Here is a 21,126-nt window from a genome sequence, read left to right as displayed (position 1 = left end):
GTGCTATATTTTTGAAAAGGTAATTTTAAATTATTTTCAGTTAATTAAAAATATAGAGGGTGTCTCAAATAAAAAATAAATTTTTCTGTTGATAACTCTTAAATTATTAATTTTAAAAAAATTATACTTAAACCACTAAATTCTACGTAAAAAGGTGCTTTGGAAATGTTTTCATAGAAATACAAAATTTTCCATAGCAAAAAAGTTACAGCGGTTGGTTAAAAATGCACATTTTTGAAAAACACCCCGTAGCTCCGAAACGGTAACAGATATTGATGTGCGGTTGTCACCCTCATGTTTTTGATGGAAATTGAGCTCCAGTCACCGATATTAGATTTCGTCTATCTCCTACAGAAAAGGGTGTTTCCATTTAAAAGCGTCGAATTTGACCCACCCTGTACAATCTGTGATATATATTTGCTATAGTCTGTCATAGACAAGGGTCTGTCCAACGAATCAGGGAAGATTTCGGCAGACAAAAATTACAGAAAATACAGTTTACCTGTGAATTAAACTACAATATATATATAGGTATCAATCGGAGTATTAGCAAAGTATTAGTACGAAAATACGCCCTGTATATATATTATTATGATTTTCAGAGAACCTCGTATATGTTCAAGATTCATTCTCATAAGTTATTTGCTTTAAACAGATTTTTTTTAAATATTCGTAATATTTTATTAAACGATTTCAATTTAATGCAAAAGGTTTTCAAAGTAAAGTATCGATATTCTGTATAAAATCGTTTTTTTTTTTAGAAAAACATTCCTAGTTTTTTTTTAGAAAAACATTCTTAGTAAACGAAACGTTTACGATTTTGGATATGAGGCAAATAAATATCATATATAAATTATTATATTCTTCTATGCTTCTGTCAAAGAGTAGATAAGACTTATCTACTCTTTGCTTCTGTGAACACTATTAATCTGTGGGAAAGATAAATAAAATTGATGGAAAACAGCTGATCTTGAACATTAACCACAAATAATTTAATGTTTTATTAAGTTTTTACCTTTTTTAACAACAATTTTTGTTGTACAATTTTATTACGAAATTAAATTATAATGGCTTCAATAAATCAAGACATGTTTAATAAATTTCAACAGGTTTCTAAACGGCAGCAGAAGAATAACGGCGAAATAAAAGTAACACTTTTAACGAGGTTTTCAAATAACTTCGTTTTTATATCTTATCCAACATTTTAGGTGGAAGTACGCGAAGATGAGGAACAGTTTACTAAGTTACAAGAAATTATCGACCTTCTTGTCGCAGCTGGGTATTTTAGAGCCAGAATAAAAGGACTAAGTCCTTTTGATAAAATTGTTGGCGGGATGGTGTGGTGTGTAGAATCATTAGATGTTGATGTAGATGTTAATTTGCTTTTTGAAGAAAATTCTACAATTGGCCAGAAGATGTAAATAGTATAATAAAAGTTCAAATTTGCTTAAATTTAATGCTATTTGTTTTTAGAGCTTTAACTGAAAAAATAGTCATTGTTTTGCCAAAAATTAAATGCCCTCATAGGATAGAACCACACCAGATTCAAGGTTTAGATTGTATTCATATTTTCCCAGTTATACAAGTAATATTTTTTGTGTTTGTTATTTTCCCTACTACATATACCTATCTTTATTTTAGTGGCTTGTAAAAGCTTCTTTGGATGCCCGAGAAGAAAAATCAGCTTTTGTACGTTCTTATGCTGTGAAACAATTCCAAAAGACATTCTCAATAAAGGAAAAGACTGATAAAAAATTAGATCAAATGTTAGATAGTTTAAAAATTGTTAATGAAGCATATAGGTATGGAAGATATAAAGGATGTTATTTGACATTTCTACTTCTGGTCTTATAATACCATATGATCGAGAAAAAAAACGGCGTCAGCGATGGCTATGAAATGAAGATTGCTGTCATTTTATATATGTAAAATTATATGGAGATGTTCATTTCTAAGCCAACTAGACGCCGTTTTTTTTTTTCGATCATATGGTGGATGCTGGCATAGTATACAGCAGATATTTTAAAAATACTTTTATAGGTATACAGAGCAAATCAAATAATTAATTAATTATTACACCAATTATTGATTTTTTAAGTCATTGTATACAATAAGTCATAAAATTTTCGTTTTAAACATGTCATAATCTTGTGTCACAAGTGGTCTTTTAAATATGACCATATTGTAGTTAAAGCTCTCTCAAAATTGTAGTATTGTAGTATAGCAAATTGTTGTATTTTAGTTGAAAGCATTAAATTTTATGACAGTATAGAAAAAAATATACAGAATTCTATTTAAAAACATTAATTTTCGTGTAAAATGTATTTATAATAACCCTATAACTTATATTTTAAAGTACTTTTAAAATGTGGGGTACTATTACTTTCATATTTTCTAAATCAGGTTGAAGGAAAAAGTAAAATAGAAAACCTAATGATATTTGCAATATTAATAAGTTTAACTATTAATCTATGTATTTTTTAAATCAATACCAATTTATATTCTTATTTTCAGACCAACTAGATATTATAAAAGAAAGAATGTCCCTCCTCCAGATATCCTGTCAAGAGTACAAATTACACTTTTAGAATATGGTTATAGAGGTGGTAGCATTTTAAAATCAGTTACTGATAGTACAAATAATGGCGAGGGATCCAGTGAACAGACAAATTCCTTTGATGAAGAGCAGGTTAATAATTTTAACTATGTTTAAGCATGATTGAGTTGTTTGTTGTATTTTATGTTTTTTGTGTTTTTATTTTTAGCATAAATTAAATGAGCTTTTATCAAATCTTACTGCTGCAAAAGAGGTAAGGATTTAGTTTGATATTTTGTGATTTTTTTTTTGCTTTATATGTACATATTTATAATATGTGATAAAAACAATAAGTATATCATAGAATGAAACATTTAATGTCAATTAATTTTTAAGGATATTATTAAAGATGACACTTTAAGCGAAGAGGATAAGGAAATGTTGATAAAACATTATGCAAGTATGCATTCTGAACTAAAGGTAAAGTTGATTTTTATTCCTACAAATTTATAAGTCATATTTAACATGTCTACTTAGAGTGAATAAATAAATGTATAACCTATATAATCATTTCTATGTAGGATGGTGGGCATCAAGCAAAGGAAACTCAGCAACTGAATTTATTAGAAGAACAAACCCAACTTTTAGACAATAATATTTTAAAACTTCAAGCAACAAAGACAGAACTAGAAGAACAATTGCAACAGCAACGGAAAATACTTGAGGATACTAAAATTAAACAGTTAGAAACTAATCAGAGATTGAAGGAGTTTGAAGAAGAAAAGAGTGCAAATTTAGAGTAATTAATTTTTCTTGTCTCTGTCCACAAAAGTTTATATTCTGCAAATGTTTTATTCAGGGAATTTTCGAAAAATACCAATTTTTTATAACATTTGAAAAAGGGTGTATTTTTTATACAGGGTCCGGCAATAGTGCGTCGTGCATCTGTAGCTCCTATAATAAAAAAGTTAGAAATTTACTTAGTGTAAATTTTTATAAGTGTAGACCTGAAGTATCTATTAGGATGTAGGTATTTGAGGAAAATATTTTATCCACTCACACTTTTTTGAGCCATCCTGAGGAAGTTAAAATATTTTCCTGAAATACATTCTAATACATTCTTTAGGTATGCACTTAAACAAAATTCCTAACTTTTTTATTATAGGAGCTACAAATGCCCGACGCACTATTGCCGGACCCTGTATATAACACATTATCATGACAATGCATAAATGATAAAAGTAATTACTATAATGCATTCCTTTTTCTTTACTGTCTGCTCTCTGGATCTTACCAATACATGGTAAAAAAATGTTAACAACAAAAAAAATTGTGTGTGCACTATGTGCATATTTGAAGTAAAACTCCATATTATTTTTGCGGACTGCATTTGGATACCTCTATCCACGTGCCTAGTTTGGGTCCAATCGACCCATAATTAAGAAAAATCCTGATGATTTCGTCCATTTATAGGCATCGGTTCGAAACGTCGAAGGCGACGCCCGCCCGTACCCAATTATGCCGAAATCGACCCACATTTTTCTACAATATCAAATCCTTAGTTCCAACCTGATGAGGATGTAAACGAAACGTCGTATCCAACTTTGCAGGGTGGGACCGTGTGCGCCGTCGCTCACATCCTACTCACCAAATTTGGTCGCGATCGGACGACATCAACTTTTGACGTTTCTTACGTAACTGTCACAATTACACGGTCAAGTTGGCCTTAGTCCAATTCCAATCTATCGACATACCAAATTTCATTTAAATCGAGCGATTTTTTGATTTGATTCATTGATGATGGGGTTTCGTAGTGCACGAAACGTCGTCAAAATATCATGGAAAGATGGAGCTCTTCGAGCTTCATCTAGCCTCCGAGTTTCAGCCCCCTAGCTCACATAGGGCCCGAGTTACGACGCTCCGTCTTAACCTCCGATCGTAACCATTTTTTCTGACGCTATATAGCTCGTGTATCACGGCCTTGAATTTTTACTCCCAACGCACGTAAAGAAGTTTCACAGGAATTGGTTTTGTTGGATATAACATACAAACGAAAAAAGCGTCAATGAATTTTGAAAATGAAGATCGCACTAATTTTTTTGCAAAATAATAAGGAGAATGCCATATCATGAATCTGCATGATCTTCATTTTTAAGCCAACTTAATGTTTTTTTTTATCATATGGTACTCGTTTTACAAAATTATAGCAAAGACGATGCAATTTTTTAAAAATTTTCAAAATAGTTTAGTTTTTTTATATTTCCCGTATATTTATAAAATTGATACATTGTTTTTACAAAGATGTAAATTCAAATTTTAAACACCTTTCTGGTATATATCATACCATTAAATAACTTTAACTTAATCCCTTTCCCACGTGGTGAGGCCTTTTTGCCGCTATGACAATAATTTTTGCATGATATACAGGGTGTTCCAATATTCCGACATAGAACTACTGCAAATTTTTCAAATCAAAATAAGTTCATTAGACACAATCCACTTGCACACAAAATTGCTTTCTTTTTCTGTTAGAGGGTATCAAACTTAAAAAAAACATTTTTTAAGATAATTTAAGAACCGATATTTCGACTTGATTGAGATTGGGCGTGTCTATGTTTTGCTAGACGCTGTAACATTTGACTATCATAAAAATCCTGAAAAAGTACGGGAAGGGTGAAAACTACCCCCCACCCCTATATTAATTTTAGTAGGAATACAATGGTAAATTGTTTCCAATGAACTAATTTTGATTTCAAAAATACATAGTTTAATAGTTCTATGTTCACGGAATATGGGGGACACCCTGTATAGCGTATAGCGTATGATCCATAAAAAGGCGTGAAGTCGGCTTGGAACTGACGATAGATAACATTCACCATATAATTTTACATATTAAAGTGACAGCGATCGTCATTTGCTACAATTGTTATAAATATTTTATTTTTCAGTGGCATTAAAGAGATAGAAGAACTTGTTATTCTCAAAGATACGTTAAAATCTGAAGAAACACAATTCAAAGAAAAGTGTAAACAAGAATTAGCGAGGCTGCAGAAGGAGATAGAGTAAGTGTGGAAGATTTTTTATACCGATTTGGCCATCGAAACTGTGCGGTCTAGATTTTAACGTGTAAGACAGTGATGTAGACAGCTTAATGGAAAATCAAATGTATTAAAAAGAGATAAAAATTGGGTCGTCACATTTCTTCTATGGCGTTTACGAAAAATGTTGCATTTAGGGTTGGAACTTTATTTTTCACTATTAGCTCCTCATTTTACTTCAGTTGTAATAGATTATATTTAGTTTAGATATATTATCATCATTTCAGTAGTATACATGAAAGTTTTTAAAATAGGTTATATTTTTCTACATATTTTCCTACAAACGTAAACAACCGGCAACACTGTATGCCGCTTTTGATTTTGCCTCTCTGTCTGTCAAGCGGCCATTTATATTATTCTCTGTCACACTCATTAAAATCCAGACCACATAATTGGACGACCAACAGGGTATGTATTTTATACAGTATTTTATACAGGGTGGTCCGAACTGTATTCCGGAAACTTCGGCAACATATTCTGCAGATAAAAATAAGTAAAAAAGTTCGTATAAATGTATGTCCTAAAATGCTTAGTTTCGGAGATACAGAGTGTAGAAGCTTCATTTTTATTTCGTTTTTTTTAAGTAACGTCAATATTTGGATGAAAATTGGTGTCTGGAAGTTTTTTGACATGACAAATTTGATTTTGATATCAATATGACTCCTACTAGTAGAGGGCGCCACCTACATATTTTTTAACTGGTTTGAAGGGTAATAATTTTTCGACTATACCTGTATAAAACTATTGAGTAAAAAAATATACATTTACGACGTTTTTTACGTGAAAAAGGTCTCTTGGTAAAAATCGCTACGAGTAATGGTTTTCGAGATATTTGGAATAGAAATTATCAATACCTGTCATCATTGACATAAATTAGACATGTTGACTAAATAGTTATTAGACTCAAATCATAAATTCGAAATGTTTTTGTGTCAAATGTTCAACAGAAACTGTTTTATCATCAATTTTTGCAGAAAAATTTGATTAATTTAAAATAATAAAAATTTCCGAAATTTATTTTTTCAGTGAAATAACTATCTACTCAACGTGTTTATTTTTCGTCAATAATGACATGTATTTACTATTTCCATACTAAATATCTTAAGAACGGTTGCTCGTAGCGATTTTTACAAAGAGACATTTTTTATGCAAAAAATCACAGAGATGTATATTTTTTCGGTCGGTAGTTTTATACAGGTACGGACAAAAAGTTATTACGCTTCAAAATAGTTAAAACACACGTAGGTGGCGCCCTCTACTAGTAGGAATCATATTGACATCAAAATCAAATTACCCAAATAATGACATTATTTCAGAAATTATTTAGAAAAAATCGAAATAAAAATGAAACTTCTACACGCCGATCTCTGAAACTAAGCATTTTAGGACACACATACATTTATACGAACTTTTTTACTTATTTTTATCTGCAGAATATACTGCCGAAGTTTCCGGAATACGGTTCGGACCACGCTGTATATATGTATTAATTAAATATTTAATATTTGTAGTGAATTTAAGCAAGTTATAAGCCCTACTGAGACTTCTCCACGCATGCTAGCCGATATCGCGGAATTAACTGATAAAATTAAATTACTTAGATTAAACTTAGCTAAGAAGAATCAGATTGTTGCAAAATTGCAAAGACAACTTGATGATGTTCCTAACAGAGCTGAAATGAATCAATATCAAAAGCGATTCTTGGAATTATATAATCAGGGTATGTTAAAGTTTATTGAGAGTTTTATCGTATATAATATTAACACTTGTATTTTCCTTTAAGTGGCAGCAAAGCATAAGGAAACAAAGCAATATTACACGCTCTACAACACATTAGAGGACAAAAGAAGGTATATGCAAAAGGAATTATCAATAATGAACTCAATATCAGATAACTATCCAGAGTAAGTTGGATAAATAGTAGACACAATAATTCTTTAATATTTAACATTTTTTATTAAGGGCTATGCAGTCATCCAGTAGTAAAGAAGAATTTATGACTCAATTCAAAAATATTGTGGATGGCGTTAAACAGAACAGATTAAAAATTGAAAGACAAGTTTATGAACAGAGGAAAAAGAAAGATCAACTTAACAGTGTCTTACAGGTAAGAAAACAAACAATAAATTTGGGTAAAATATACAGGGTGTTTCAAAAAACATATGCCATTTCTCGTGGAGAAATTCCTCTTCAAAAATAAGATTAATTTTTGATATTAATATAGGTTCGATTCTGCTTTGTTTCGTAGCTACAGGGGGTTAAAGTCTTCATCTTTTTTTAGTTTTTTTTATAATTTTCTTCCAGGTGCTTTTTAACAGTAAAAGTTACTGTATAAACGATATACTTTAATGCTAAAAAAGTGTCGATATATTCACCAGGGACGTGAATATGGGTTATCACTGGACTATTTTTATAAAAAAAATATGTGCGCTACTGACTTTTTTTGTTGGTAAAATTGCGTAGACCGTTAAATGCTGATTAAAAGTTGTCTCTTGATATTTTGTCTTAATCCAGTTCTAATATCAACCTTTAAAAATTTTAATGTTGTTAACTTGCCAAAATCTCAAATAAGTATTCATTGATTTCTTATCAAAAAATATAAAAAAAGTTTTTATAAACATGAGTTAGTTTTAAAGTTACAGGAGGTTAAAACTTTTTAAAAAAATAGCCTATGTAATTATCCTAAATACTATTATTTATTTGGGGAATTTGCTGTAGGTAGTACTCTATTTAATAAAATCTAGTAATGAATTGCATTAAATAAATGATTTTATATTGTATATATAATATTATTATTTATTTTGTTTCTTTAATATATTATGCACATAATGTCGATTTTGATTTTTTTAATTACACAAAAATGTAAAACAAAATAAATGAACAGAAAACATTAACCATGCAATAAAACAGAAAACAAATAACATGCGCAGTCAAGGTGTGATTTATATGAACACATCACGTCTAAAATTTATAAAATCACAGTATATACTAAAAGTTATACTTAATACTTAAAAAATCGGAATATCGTACTTCTTCAACCCTATTTGAATGGAAAAGAGGTAATAAAAAGAAATGTGTTTTTACGAATTTGGAATATATGTACCATTTGATTTAGTATCCAAATTTAAGAAGGACATAGTTCGTAAACTGTAAGTCCGGGAACAAAAATGTATATAATCATTTTTATAGAGAATTTTGTCAGCTTTATTTTTATATATAGAGCGTTTTTCAGTAGATGTCATAGTTTCCGAGATATAAGCAAAACAGTGAAAAAATTGACATTTAACTCCTCCTCACTCCCCGAGCTCATCGACTATCTTCGGGGACTTTTGACACATATCAAGTCTAGCAAGTCTAGAGGAATCATTTAAAACCATTTTCAAAACTGTCGGATTTTTTTTCCACCAATGCGCCTTTTTTAACTAATTTGACTGTGGTAAATATTCTTAGGTTTAAGAAACCGATTATACATTATGTCTTTTCTAAAAAATCTGTTATATTCCATGGGCGTAACAAACAATTGTGACTTTAGTCGCGGGTTATAGTTATAATTGCCTACATTACGTATAAATAAATATTTTAACGAATTAATACCTCAAAATAAAATAGTTAAAGGAGGGCAAATTAAATAGCTTACACTGTACATGTATTTAAAAATGTAATATTGAAACGAAAATAATTTGTTGTAGGGTCTTTTGGAGTTACAACGTACCTACGCAGCTGGAGTTAAACAACTAACCCTTGAATGTGCAAAATATGAGACCCTCCTGGCGGGCAAGGGCAGCGAAAGATAATATAAACATTTATATAATAATTGTATAATGTAAACATTTATATAGTAATTGTAAATTTTATATTACTAGGCAAACATTTTTATTGTGATACTCATATTTAGATTTTTTTTGTTATGTTATATGATGTATGTATATATTGCTCACATTGCCATTTTTACATTTCTTACATGTTTTATATAAGACAACCGACTTTATAATTCTAATAGTATGTTGTGTATATATTGAAACCCGTGTATGTATTTTGATGTATTTATTTTTCCATAATTTTACACAGATATTTGTATGTAAAATTTAGTGCAATAATAGAACACGCATATCAACCAGCTTCAGATTAAGTGTTTTCGTGTTAAAACTTTTAACAACCCTTTTTCAAACTTTTTTACAACAAAACTTGTGTCAAATAAAGTAATTTAGGTTTATATATCGTCCCATTGCTGCCAAAATTACGATTGCATTGCATAAAGATGTTATAGTTAGTAACTATTCGGTATCAAAATAAAACAAAAATAGCCAGAAATCTTAGCTAATGACTTTTTCAATCGATTCTCCGCTTCAAAATATAGTTAGTGATTGAATTTTTGGCTGTTCGGAAAATGTTAGTTAGTGACTTTTGGCAACAATAGGACGATATGTAGTAGGATTGTTAATAGGTGAGTAGGATTGTTAATGGACGTAGTAGGATTGTTAATGAATTTACTTATTTGCAATAAATAAATTTGATAGTTTAAAAAGTACCACCCATTTCTCGAAAACTTGGCCTTTGAGACAATTTTTGAATATTTAGTGGAGGTTAGGTGCCCCTCCCTGCTCCCTCTTGGGGGCGCCCTTGTTTATTTAACTTACTTTCCCCATCTTAACTATATTACTAAATACTTGTTTACTAAATTCTCATCAATACTGTTGAAATATAACATTTTGTAGATGGGTGTATTTAATCCTCAGGGTTGCAGAGCAGAGATTTTAAGTTTTCTACCTACTATTTCTTTAAAATTATTTGATAATATGGACAAGGCCATATAGACTCCTACCTGCCTTTTATTTGGGCCAAAAAATCAGACCCCTGTATGCTCCACCTGCATTTCTTAGTTCAATGGCCTTGACAGTCCTTTTACCTGAAAGAAGGTAGTAAAATAGTTTCACATATAAAAGAGGTGAAAAATGGACGAATTTTGAATGTGAGATACTTTCAGGGGCGCATATACGGGAGGAGTAATGGGGGTAAATACCCTTACGAGAAAGTAATTATAAATATGTTAAAATGTGGGTTTAAATAAAATTGTCACAAAAGAAACTAATATAATATCAGTGAAAAAATAGAAAATCCAGAGCAATACAAGTTCGACTGAAATTCCGCTTGACTGAAATCATATTTTTGAGCACCGGAGGACCCTCCCCCGTGGATCCGCCACTGTGTGGGGAATGTCATCGATGTTCATTTCCAAGCCAACTGGAGGTGTTTTTTTTTCATCATAGGGTAAGTACTTCCACTATCCTTTCCAGACAGGGGCGGATACAGGAAATTATTTTAGGGGGGCCCAAAATAAAAAGTATCGTAGAATATTCTTTTTAGGGCGCCACTTTTAACCCAAAAGCCTAAGATTTAACCCAATTTACAGATTTTAGGGGGGGGGCCCGGGCCCCATGGGCCCCCCTCTGTATCCGCCACTGTTTCCAGACTCAATCTTTAGATGAGCCACCGGGTACTTTTTATTAATGAAATAATAGATTAGGATCTCATCAGGGTTAAATGAATAATGGGGATACGGTGGATACCTAATAAGATTTAAAATTTTATAGTTTAAAAATAAATTATAGAATTTGTATTTAGTATATTAAAATATTTATCCCTTAAACCTTTGTATTATAAATTAGACTTCCTATTTTGTACCCAGAATATATTATATAATTTATAATACAATAACATGCTATTCTGATGATATTATTAGTTCATGTTAATTAATTATAAAATTATTATAGAAACAGGAACTATCATGTATCAATTATCAGTTGGAATTTGACAATCAGCTGTTCAATGCCCCCCTTGGCAAATTGTAGGATACGTATTGTCGTCCGTATTGCATTTTATCCAAGCCAATAAAAGAGAAGGATTTACGACATGTGGTACGGCTAGTAGGCGTGGCTTATCAATTTTGGGATGCGAACGAGTCGGAGCAAGGTCTTCAGAGGGAGTCATCCGAACTTAGCTACGTCTTACGTTTAGATTTAAACCAACCAATGAAATGGTTTGTTGACTGTTATTAAGTATTTTCCACTAAATACATTAATTTTATAGGTAAATGCCCTAAATATATTTTGAAAATTGGAGCAGAAAGCATTAAATTTAAGTTGTTTGATTATAGTTTAAAAATAAAGTTTTGAATAGGCGGTCCAAAGCGCGATCTTGAAGGAGAAGCGAGCGCTTTGAGTCAATCCGCGTCTGCGCGATTCGCATTGAGCGATCGGCAAGAAAGCGAAGTCGACGTTGGACGTTTGTGATTTCGTTTTTCGTTTCAGTCCGAACTCGCTAGAGTTGGGACGTCAGTTGTGCGTCTTCAATTCTTATTACATAGCAAAAATATCCCTTTTATTTATTTAACAAAACAATTTCTGCATTTAGCCAACAGTTACTAAGTACAAAACCAATATCGAGACTAAAATCGTACCGCGAAGTGTTCAAATCTCTCAACTACCGTCGGATAATAACTTTACGTTGTGTTTGGACTAGAAAAACGTGTTTTTACTGGAAAAATTGAGTGTTTGTTTTTGTCGAACTGTAGGAATTATATTCGTAGTGTATGAAACTAGTGCGAAATAGATTGTGTGATTAGCTGAAAGAACTATCAGTTTCTTAAGTATTCTTGGAATTGCCCTATTTGACCAGTTAGTAAGTACCTACCTAATATATTGGGTATTTGATTCTAATTTCTAATGCAAATTTATCAAAAATAATATAATGTAGGTATTGGATATGGGTAACCAACAATAACGTAATAAAATTGATTGACTCATAATATAATTTAGCAGATGTTAATTTCTGTTCATACATTTTATTCTAATATGTAGTAAGTTACATACCTATATCAAAAATACATCTCAAAATTGTCTATTAAATAATTAGAAATACAATTTTAATACAATACGTAACTATTGTCCTAACCAATGTATCTGTTTTGGAGTAGATATTATTTTATAGATAAAACCATAATTTATTGTTAGGCAACAAACTAAAGTGAAACATAAAAAGTAACCAGAACAAAAATATCAATTTTTATGGTTAACCACAGCCTTCATTTTTTTTAATTTATTACTTATGTAGAAAAAGAACACTGAGGGCAACTAGGTCGTTGAAAAATTGCTGGAATTGTACCTATTTTAAATATTCATACAATAGCTGTATTTTGATATATTGTCGGTACCATAGGTATTGGTTAAATTTAAATTGACACACCACGCTAATAACATGACTGTATCAGTTATTTAAAAAAAATCGTTTTTTAAAAATCATAGGTCACAAGAATGAATACCTATTATCTATAACTACTTAAATACTTACCGAGATGAATATTCTCACACCTACGGTTGTTTACATAGTACTTCAATATTTTTCAGACAAAAAGTAAGCTATCTATGGTGATTTTATGTGTTATTTGTCCTAACTAACTAAGGCTGTATTCCGTTGCAAAATCAGGCAAACCAGACCGGTAAACTACGGTAAAGAGCGGTTCCTGAAAAACAGCGATTTGATACGGAACGGTTTGGTAAAATACTAGAAACGTCAAATATTGACGTTTTCTAAATTTCAATACCTGGATTATAAAATTTATCTTTTATGCATTTTTAATGTACCTATTCTCTGCTTTTACGTTTGCTTCTTCTTTTCAATGGAGTTTAATATTGACAAGTACTTTATTAATAAACTGTTAAACTCGTTGACAGCTCAAGTGAAGATTTGCAGGTTCAATATTAAAACAGATCAATAATAAATAAACAAATCTAATCAATATTTATATTTCTATAGCTTACAAAACATTCACGATTACTTGTTGTCTTGTTTTTCATGTTTTCTTTAAATGTTCCTGACTTTAAGAAACAATGGCTGCATGATAAGTTTAAGTGGTCCTAAAAAGTAATTCTATTTAGTTAATTAAATTTATTTACCTTTACTGCCTACCTCCATTGCTTTTGGATGTAAATACAAAATATTATTACAAATTTTAGAAATTAAATGAGAATTTCACTCAAACTTCCAATATTTGCTTGATTTCTGTCACATAAATGACATTGATTGACAAACAAAACCAGAAAAACCAGCCTTCTCGCGCTGGTTAGTTTGGTGACAGTTATAACCGAATTTTTCAGAAACCGTGTTCCGTAATAAGAAAACTTTCAGGAAACCAATAGAAACGGAACATAAAACCATAACCAAGGTAAGCAACGGAATACACCCTAAGACACTTTAAATGCAAAGTGATACCTGTGGTGATACCTAGTTGTGATTAAAAAGTTTTATGATCAAGACGGTGACAACATTATGTCAACAACAACATGACTCTTATGCCAAATTGCATTAGATCAAACATTAGATTTCGTTGTTGTTAAGTGTAGGCTCTTTAGAAATCACTAATAAAAAAGAATAAAAGAGTATAATTTTAAAGTTATGTTGTGATCAAGCCGACGAAGACGGTCACAGAAAAATATCTAATGTATCTTTCTTTCTATAAGAATTGTTTACCCATCTGTCATAAAAAATCTCGATCACAACATTTTTTGATTACTGTTTAATTGGCCAGGTCTAACTCACTAAGCTTAAATCTACAAGATATTTACCTACTATGATCGAAATAAAAAACGGCGTACATTGCAGTTGGCTTGGAAATCACGATCCCCATATCTGATTTATTGTATATGTATAAAATGACAGTGATCTTCATTTCAAAGCCATCGCTGACTTCGTTGTTTTTCTTTTCGTTCATATTGGATTTTACAGTAAAAAGGATATTTTAGGATTTTGAATATTTATGCATTTTCGTACACTTATACTTATGACAATTATTATAACTAGTGTACATTTAGCAATTCAAAGATTTCTTAAAAATGTTCTGAATTGGATTAAGCCGGTCCCACACAATGTGGCCAACACCTTCCATCATTTGTTGGACACACGAACATTTGCCATATCCTGTAGGAGACACACTTGTCAATTTCTATTGTCGAAACCTGTGGCAAATGTTGGTTACAATGTTGAACCAATGTTGGAGCATCGTTTAGGACCGGCTAGCGGCTTATGCAAGGGAAAAAATGTTATTAGGTAGGTAACCATGTCAAGGTTAAACATAAAATCGTGTGTACCTATTAACTGTGTAAAATTTTCAGGATACCTAGTAAGGTATTTTTATTGGTATCAGTGTATGAACATGCAAATTAACGTTAAAAAAGTTATTTTAATTGATATCGTATATTTTTTTCCAAGAACATAAAAAATATTTTGTAAAATATTTAGGTGGATTTTACCGTAAATAAGTTATAGTTATTAACGTAATAAGGCCGATAAACAACAAATAACGGCCGGGCTGAAGTTTGTGATCCGAGGCGATAGCCGAGGATCATAAGCAGCCAAGGCCGTTATTTGTTATCGGCCGTGTTGCGTTCTAGATTTTTCGTCATACTGCAGATTTTTTAGAGCAATAAACACTACTATTTAATAACAAATTTTATTGAACAATATCACAAGTAAGGATAAAAATACATAATGTCTTATACTAAAATTCATTTTTCATGATAATGAACATGGAAATTAAAAGTGCACTTGTTGTTCTTAGAAATCTGTAATCCTTCCCAGGGATTTACAGATTTTATAGAAGAAGATGATGCTACTGAAGAATGGCAAATATTTGTATCCACTAAAGACACATTATTTTTGGAGCTATCATGAAAAAAGTTGATTTGTTATTTTCATTCTTTTGGAAACTGATTTTTCTATGTAAGTTTCTGCCACTGTTGAAGACTCCCATCCTCCTAGCTCCTTTAGCGATAGTAAATCACCACCATTTTCGGCGAGCATGGTTGCTGATGATCTACGAAATGAATGCCCTGTATAACGTTCTGGATTCTCCAAGTTCAAAAAATTTTGCAATTTTCTGCGGTACGCTCCCGATGGTATGTATACCGACGATTTGCTTAACACACTTGCCTTTCTTGTAACCAATGAAAAATTTTGGATTGTCAAAGTTACGAGGACGCAGGTTGATGTATTTTTGTATAAACCATAGGCATCAAACGGAAGGCCCGTTTTTGGAATAAGAAATTTCCTATCTTTCTTATTTTTAGTATTTCTTAATGAGACAAGAATATTTTTCTCCGAATCTTCGAAATCATCAACTGTGAGTGACCAAAGCTCGCTGCGCCTACAAGCTCCAAGAATACCAAGCACCAATACAATTTTTTCGAGTAACCAGGTGTAATCATCGGCATCCAGTAGAAAATTATTTATGTCATTCTCCGACAGAACTTTGGCTTTTTTGGTGAATAACCTTCGTTTTTGCGCCTCAGAAACATGAACAGTTTACCAAATCTATGAACAAATATAATTTAGATGAGTATGATTAAATATCGAAGAATATAATGGCTTTTACCTTGATATGTCGATGTTTTCATATACTCTCAACGCAAGCTTCAGCATGGATATCTTTGTCCACAGTGATGTAGGAGAATACATTTCAGACATTCTTTTAGCATAAGCCAGCAATACCGCTTCATTTACGCTGTTTATACTTCTATCCTGCCGCCACTTCAAAAAATTGTCATATTCCTGCTGATATCTCTCTCTGGTTATAGTCGGAAGTATAATTTTGAGTAGCCGCAGCCGCTTCCTCCTGTATTTCCAACGGAATTTCTCGCGACATCTCGCTATGGTCTATTTTCCCAATTTTTGAAAAGTCCAACTGACAATAAATAGTCATTGTTGCAGGTGACAGACGTTACGATTACCTTAGAAACTTAACGGCCGCCGGCCGTTATGATAACGTCCGGCGGACGTTATATGCATCTTTTCCATTCTGATTTTGCTTATGTTATAATAATATAACAATATAGTATGACGAAAAAATAATAATATTAAGCAAACTGAGCTCTGCTAATACTTAAACTTGATATACCTACCTCCTGCCTAGATAATATGATATTTTTATGTACAGGGTGGGTCAAATTCGACGCTTTTAAATGGAAACACCCTTTTCTATAGGAGATAGACGAAAACTAATATCGGTGTCTGGTATATTTTTAATTAACTGAAAAGAATTTACTTATATAATTAAAATTACCTTTCCAAAAATATAGCACACTTGATATTTTGTTATAATCCCCTTCGAAATACAGAATTTTGAAAAGTTCGCCACTTTTAACTAGTCTTTGGACCCCTTATTGATGATATGCCCTTAATGGAACTCGAAAACATATTTTTCCAGCAAGACGACGCACCGCCTCTGAACGCTGAAGTTATCAGCAAATTTTTGCAGCCAATTTCAAGAATAATTGAATAGCTAACCAAGATCCCAGCCGTCGAGGCCGTCTGACTTAGTGCCCATGGATCTAATCCTAATGAATATATTTGCGGAAGAATAAAGGTTCCTTATTCTTCCGTATAATCTAGACAAGAATTAGAAATACTTAGCAGTTATGAGAGGGTATCTTTCACCCCTACTGAGTTAATGAATTCCGCGAGAAATGTTTAAAAATTGCTTCGCCTGTCCATAACAGAGACGGTCGTTATGTCGAACACCTGTAGCAAAATCTCATGTCTTGGTTTGCTATTTATTTCTATAGTTATTAGATATAGTTTAAATGTGTTCATGTTGGTTAAATATATTTTAAATTGTTATAAAATTTTGTATCTCTCATAGCAAATATTATTTTCGTTTTAATTGATGCTCACAGCTAGAATTTTTTCGCATTAGAGCCGGTGCCGTTCAAAGCCCACTTATTTAAAGCGGGCGAATTTTTATATACTCTATATCTCGAAGAGGAATCGAGCAAAATATCGAGTGTGTTATATTTTTGGAAAGATAATTTTAAATTCTTTTCAATAAATTAAAAATATACAGTGTGTCCCGTATAAAAAATCAAATTTTCTGTTGATAATTCTTAAATTGTTAATTTAAAAAAATATATACTTAAACCATTAAATTCTACGTAAAAAGGTGCCTTGGAAATGTTTTCATAGAAATACAAAATTTTCCATAGCAAAAAAGTTTCAGCGATTTGTTAAAAATGCATATTTTTGAAAAACACCCCGTAACTCCGAAACGGTAACAGATATCGATATGCGGTTTTCACCATCTTGTTTTTGACAAAAATTGAGCTCCAGACACCGATATTAGTTTTTGTCTATCTCCTATAGAAAAGGGTGTTTCCATTTAAAAGCGTCGAATTTGACCCACCCTGTACGTGTAGATTTCGCTAATTCTGAATGTTTCATGTTTTAAAAGATACTGTGAGAAAACAATAAAACTTCCTTAACATTCTCTCGACAATCTCCTAAATTCTACAAGGATGATAAATCAGTTATTTAGAATAATTTCTAATTATTCTTGCTTTAATTAAGAGTACTTATTTGTGAGTTTTATGGGTATACCGATGCCTGTAACTACCTTATTTAATAAGAAAGAAATTAATTATTAGGAAACAGAACTATTCAAAGTTGGTAAATTGAACTGGTTTGCTATCAAATGTTAAGCAATAAATATTTAACATTTTTTAAGTTTAAAACAATAATTATTGATATTCAATTAATGATATATTAGGGTTAGACTCGGGGTTAGATATATTTCTTGGATATTCTAAATGTGTACCACATACTAAGCAGAAAATTATCAAAAAAGCTATTTATTTAATGTGAACTAACATAATTCCAAAATTATTATACTTATTATCATTCTACCGTTTGATCGAAAAAAAAACGGCATCAGCGATGGCTATGAAATGAAGATCGCTGTCGTTTTATATGTAAAATTATATGGAGAATGCTCGGGGGAATGTCATTGATCGTCATTTCCAGGCCAACTGGACGTCGTTTTTTTCTATCATACAGTATTTTATACCGTATGACTGAAAGAAAAAACGGCGTCAGGCGTCAGCGATGGTTATGAAATGAAGATCGTTGTCATTTTATATGTAAACTTCTTTGTAAACTCACGAAAAGTGTCATCGACTCTCATTTCCCAGCCAACTGGACGCCGTTTTTTTTCAATCATACGGTATAATGGAAACGTATAGTTACTTAATTGTTTGTTTGTACAATATTTACGGCATTAATTTATGATATATTGTACTATACCTACCTATCATCCGCTACTATCATATTGTGCTCTTGCTCATGAATTTGGCAACGTATGTCTAGTTGATTTGTTTGTCAATCTAGTCAAAAATTCGATGCCAACTAACTGTAGAACCGGGAGTAAAATAGAATAAGTAGATACCTATTATATTGTAATTTGAATTTGATGTTTTTAAGTTTTGATATCAAAATTTGACCCATCTTGTACGCAAATAAAAGTCATGAATGAGATTAAATATGATTCTAATTTCATTTAATTCTAAATTCTAATAATAATAGACTATTTAAAGAGAACTGTAGATGCCTGTATTGGCTGCGCACCACAACGTAAACAAGCTTGACCAAATTTAATAGCTTTTTTGGTATAAATCTGCCTTAGTGATGTTAATATTTCAGAAATTTTTGATTGTTGCAGGAAATTTCTGATACTTTCGGAAACTTTCGGAAATTTATGAAATATTAGGAAATTTTACAATTTTACATATTTTTTGTCGATACAATAAAGGAATAAATTAGATAGACATTTGATACCAACATGTAAGTGGGAAAAAAACAATAATTATAATATTAGTTGTTATATTTTTACACGTAGGATATGTTTTATTGGTAATAATGTTGCACGAGAACGGAAATAATAACGTATTTTCCCCTGATTATTTACTAAATATCATTAAGGCGGGGATTGATTTGAGCCGAGCGTAATGTAAGGGTGCGTCCACAGTCTTCTCGCTTTTCGCTTTATCGCGACAGACTAGCGATGAATAATAGAGGAACAACTGTATGCGCGTGGTCATAGTGCACCAGTCAGCCAGCTTCAACCGGCTTAAACTGCTTTTACCGAGGCTTTAACCCTGTTTTACTGGATTGAATTATTGTTTCTTTTTGCCGCTTACCCACTTCATCCGCTCAACAATTTTATCACAGCTACTCCTTTTGAAACCAATTCAACTCCCTCGCTTCCCCAAACTTAATCTACCCTGCTCGGCTCATTTCTAAACTTTCAATAAAGGCTATGCTTTAGACCAATTCAAGCTATTTACTTACATAATTATTAAAAATTAATTGATTTTAATCATAACTATCTTATGTACATCTATATATTTTGAAAATTGTAGCATTTTTTTCAATGGTTTTTAATTTTGAAAATATACTTCAACATTTCTTTCTCCATGCGGAAATATTCGTAAAATTTTTGAGGATGAGCTATGAGTTTAGAGACCCATTAGTTTCATGAACGCGAGTAGTACTTTTTTTGTATTAGGTTAATATGAACATTAGCACTAGCTAATAAAAAAAAACATAATAGATCCCCACGGGATAGCTTCATGATGCCAAATGACATCCCCGCTTCCTGCAAGCAGTTATTAATTGGCCACTACCTGCTTCAATGGCGCAGGTTCACAAAGCGATAAGACCTGCCGCGAAATAATCCGGCCACGGGAAAGCATTCTGATGAATTTAAGAACCCCTCAGTATAATACCCGCACCCCCAATAATGGCCTCATTTAGCCTATTGATAATATTTTTTTTTCTTTCAGGAGAACTTTGCAGGGTTGCCGCCGACCACCGCATCAGTAGCGAGTCGCTGATGTTTCCGAGACGCGGCGTGGATCGTTATCAGCCCTATCATTAGCCCCGCGCGGGTCCCAATTACATGGCTGTAGCGGGGCCAAGTTTCAACAGCTCGAGGTTGCCCATGTCCGTGTCGATGAGCCTGATGCAGGGTACGGCGGCGGCGGGACCGGCGGCGAGCGCCGCTGCCGCCACCGGGGGCCAGCAGGGGGGCCTGCACGCCGCCGCCCAGCCCTACTATCATCCGCAGCACGCGGCCGCTCCGGCACACACCCAGGAACAGGTACAACCGGACAGGCCGATCGGCTACGGAGCCTTTGGAGTTGTTTGGTGAGTTCGCTTTGCTTCTTTCTAGTCGCGATATCGTCGATGATTGTATTGAGTATTGAGTGTTGAGTAATTAACGCGACCTTATGTATCTATTATCTCCCTTTCTTGAGATATAACTCATCTTACAGTCTCAGGGCTTTGACAAAAGGCAGTTTCTGAGACGGTTTTACAGAGGTCAGTCGTCCATCTCCAATATCAGTCGTACCAAAGTTCATGGCACGAATGGTTATCGTTTCGGCGCACTCAGTGATAAGGTGTTCTGGTGTTTTCTTATTTTCCCCACAAAATCTACATTCGCCGTTGTTTCTTAGCTTCAATCTACTGAGGAAAACAGGGTCCTGCTAAAATCCCCGTGAAAATCCGAACTTTTTCCCACTGAATCTGCATTCGCCGTTATTTCCTAAAGTCCCCAGATTGTCTTCACAAGAGGAACACATTTTTTATTATTGATATTTTGAGAGTACT

The 21,126-nt window shown here is 32.4% G+C and overlaps 2 protein-coding genes across 3 annotated transcripts in view; both read left to right on the top strand.

Annotated features, from left to right (window-relative positions):
* Positions 1–952: 952 nt before the first annotated feature.
* Positions 953–9,757, top strand: LOC115879844 (coiled-coil domain-containing protein 93). 2 transcript variants are annotated; one of them, XM_030896843.1, is made up of 13 exons: positions 953–1,148; positions 1,209–1,417; positions 1,474–1,585; positions 1,642–1,802; positions 2,515–2,689; positions 2,766–2,810; positions 2,933–3,016; positions 3,118–3,335; positions 5,485–5,598; positions 7,146–7,354; positions 7,418–7,538; positions 7,597–7,741; positions 9,324–9,757. In XM_030896843.1, the coding sequence occupies exons 1-13, from the start codon at positions 1,068–1,070 to the stop codon at positions 9,426–9,428; spliced, it is 1,779 nt and encodes a 592-aa protein (XP_030752703.1). In that variant the 5' UTR covers positions 953–1,067; the 3' UTR covers positions 9,429–9,757. The 2 variants fall into 2 exon arrangements, with proteins under 2 accessions (XP_030752703.1, XP_030752713.1); XM_030896853.1 differs by lacking the exon at positions 2,766–2,810.
* A 2,151-nt stretch (positions 9,758–11,908) lies between these two features.
* The window catches only part of LOC115879224 (serine/threonine-protein kinase NLK-like), a 238,124-nt gene continuing 228,906 nt past the window's right edge, over positions 11,909–21,126 (top strand). The window contains exons 1-2 of the mRNA XM_030895929.1: positions 11,909–12,312; positions 20,298–20,661. Coding sequence (XP_030751789.1) covers positions 20,414–20,661 — 248 coding nt within the window. The 5' untranslated portion in view covers positions 11,909–12,312; positions 20,298–20,413. The remainder of the gene's footprint in view (positions 12,313–20,297; positions 20,662–21,126) is intronic.

This window comes from Sitophilus oryzae, unplaced genomic scaffold (genome assembly GCF_002938485.1).
Source record: "Sitophilus oryzae breed Bouriz unplaced genomic scaffold, Soryzae_2.0 scaffold_1067_pilon_pilon, whole genome shotgun sequence".
Taxonomy (NCBI): Eukaryota; Metazoa; Arthropoda; class Insecta; order Coleoptera; family Curculionidae; genus Sitophilus; species Sitophilus oryzae.
The sequence above is the reverse complement of the archived record's forward strand: the minus strand, read 5'-3'. Positions and strand labels throughout refer to the sequence as shown.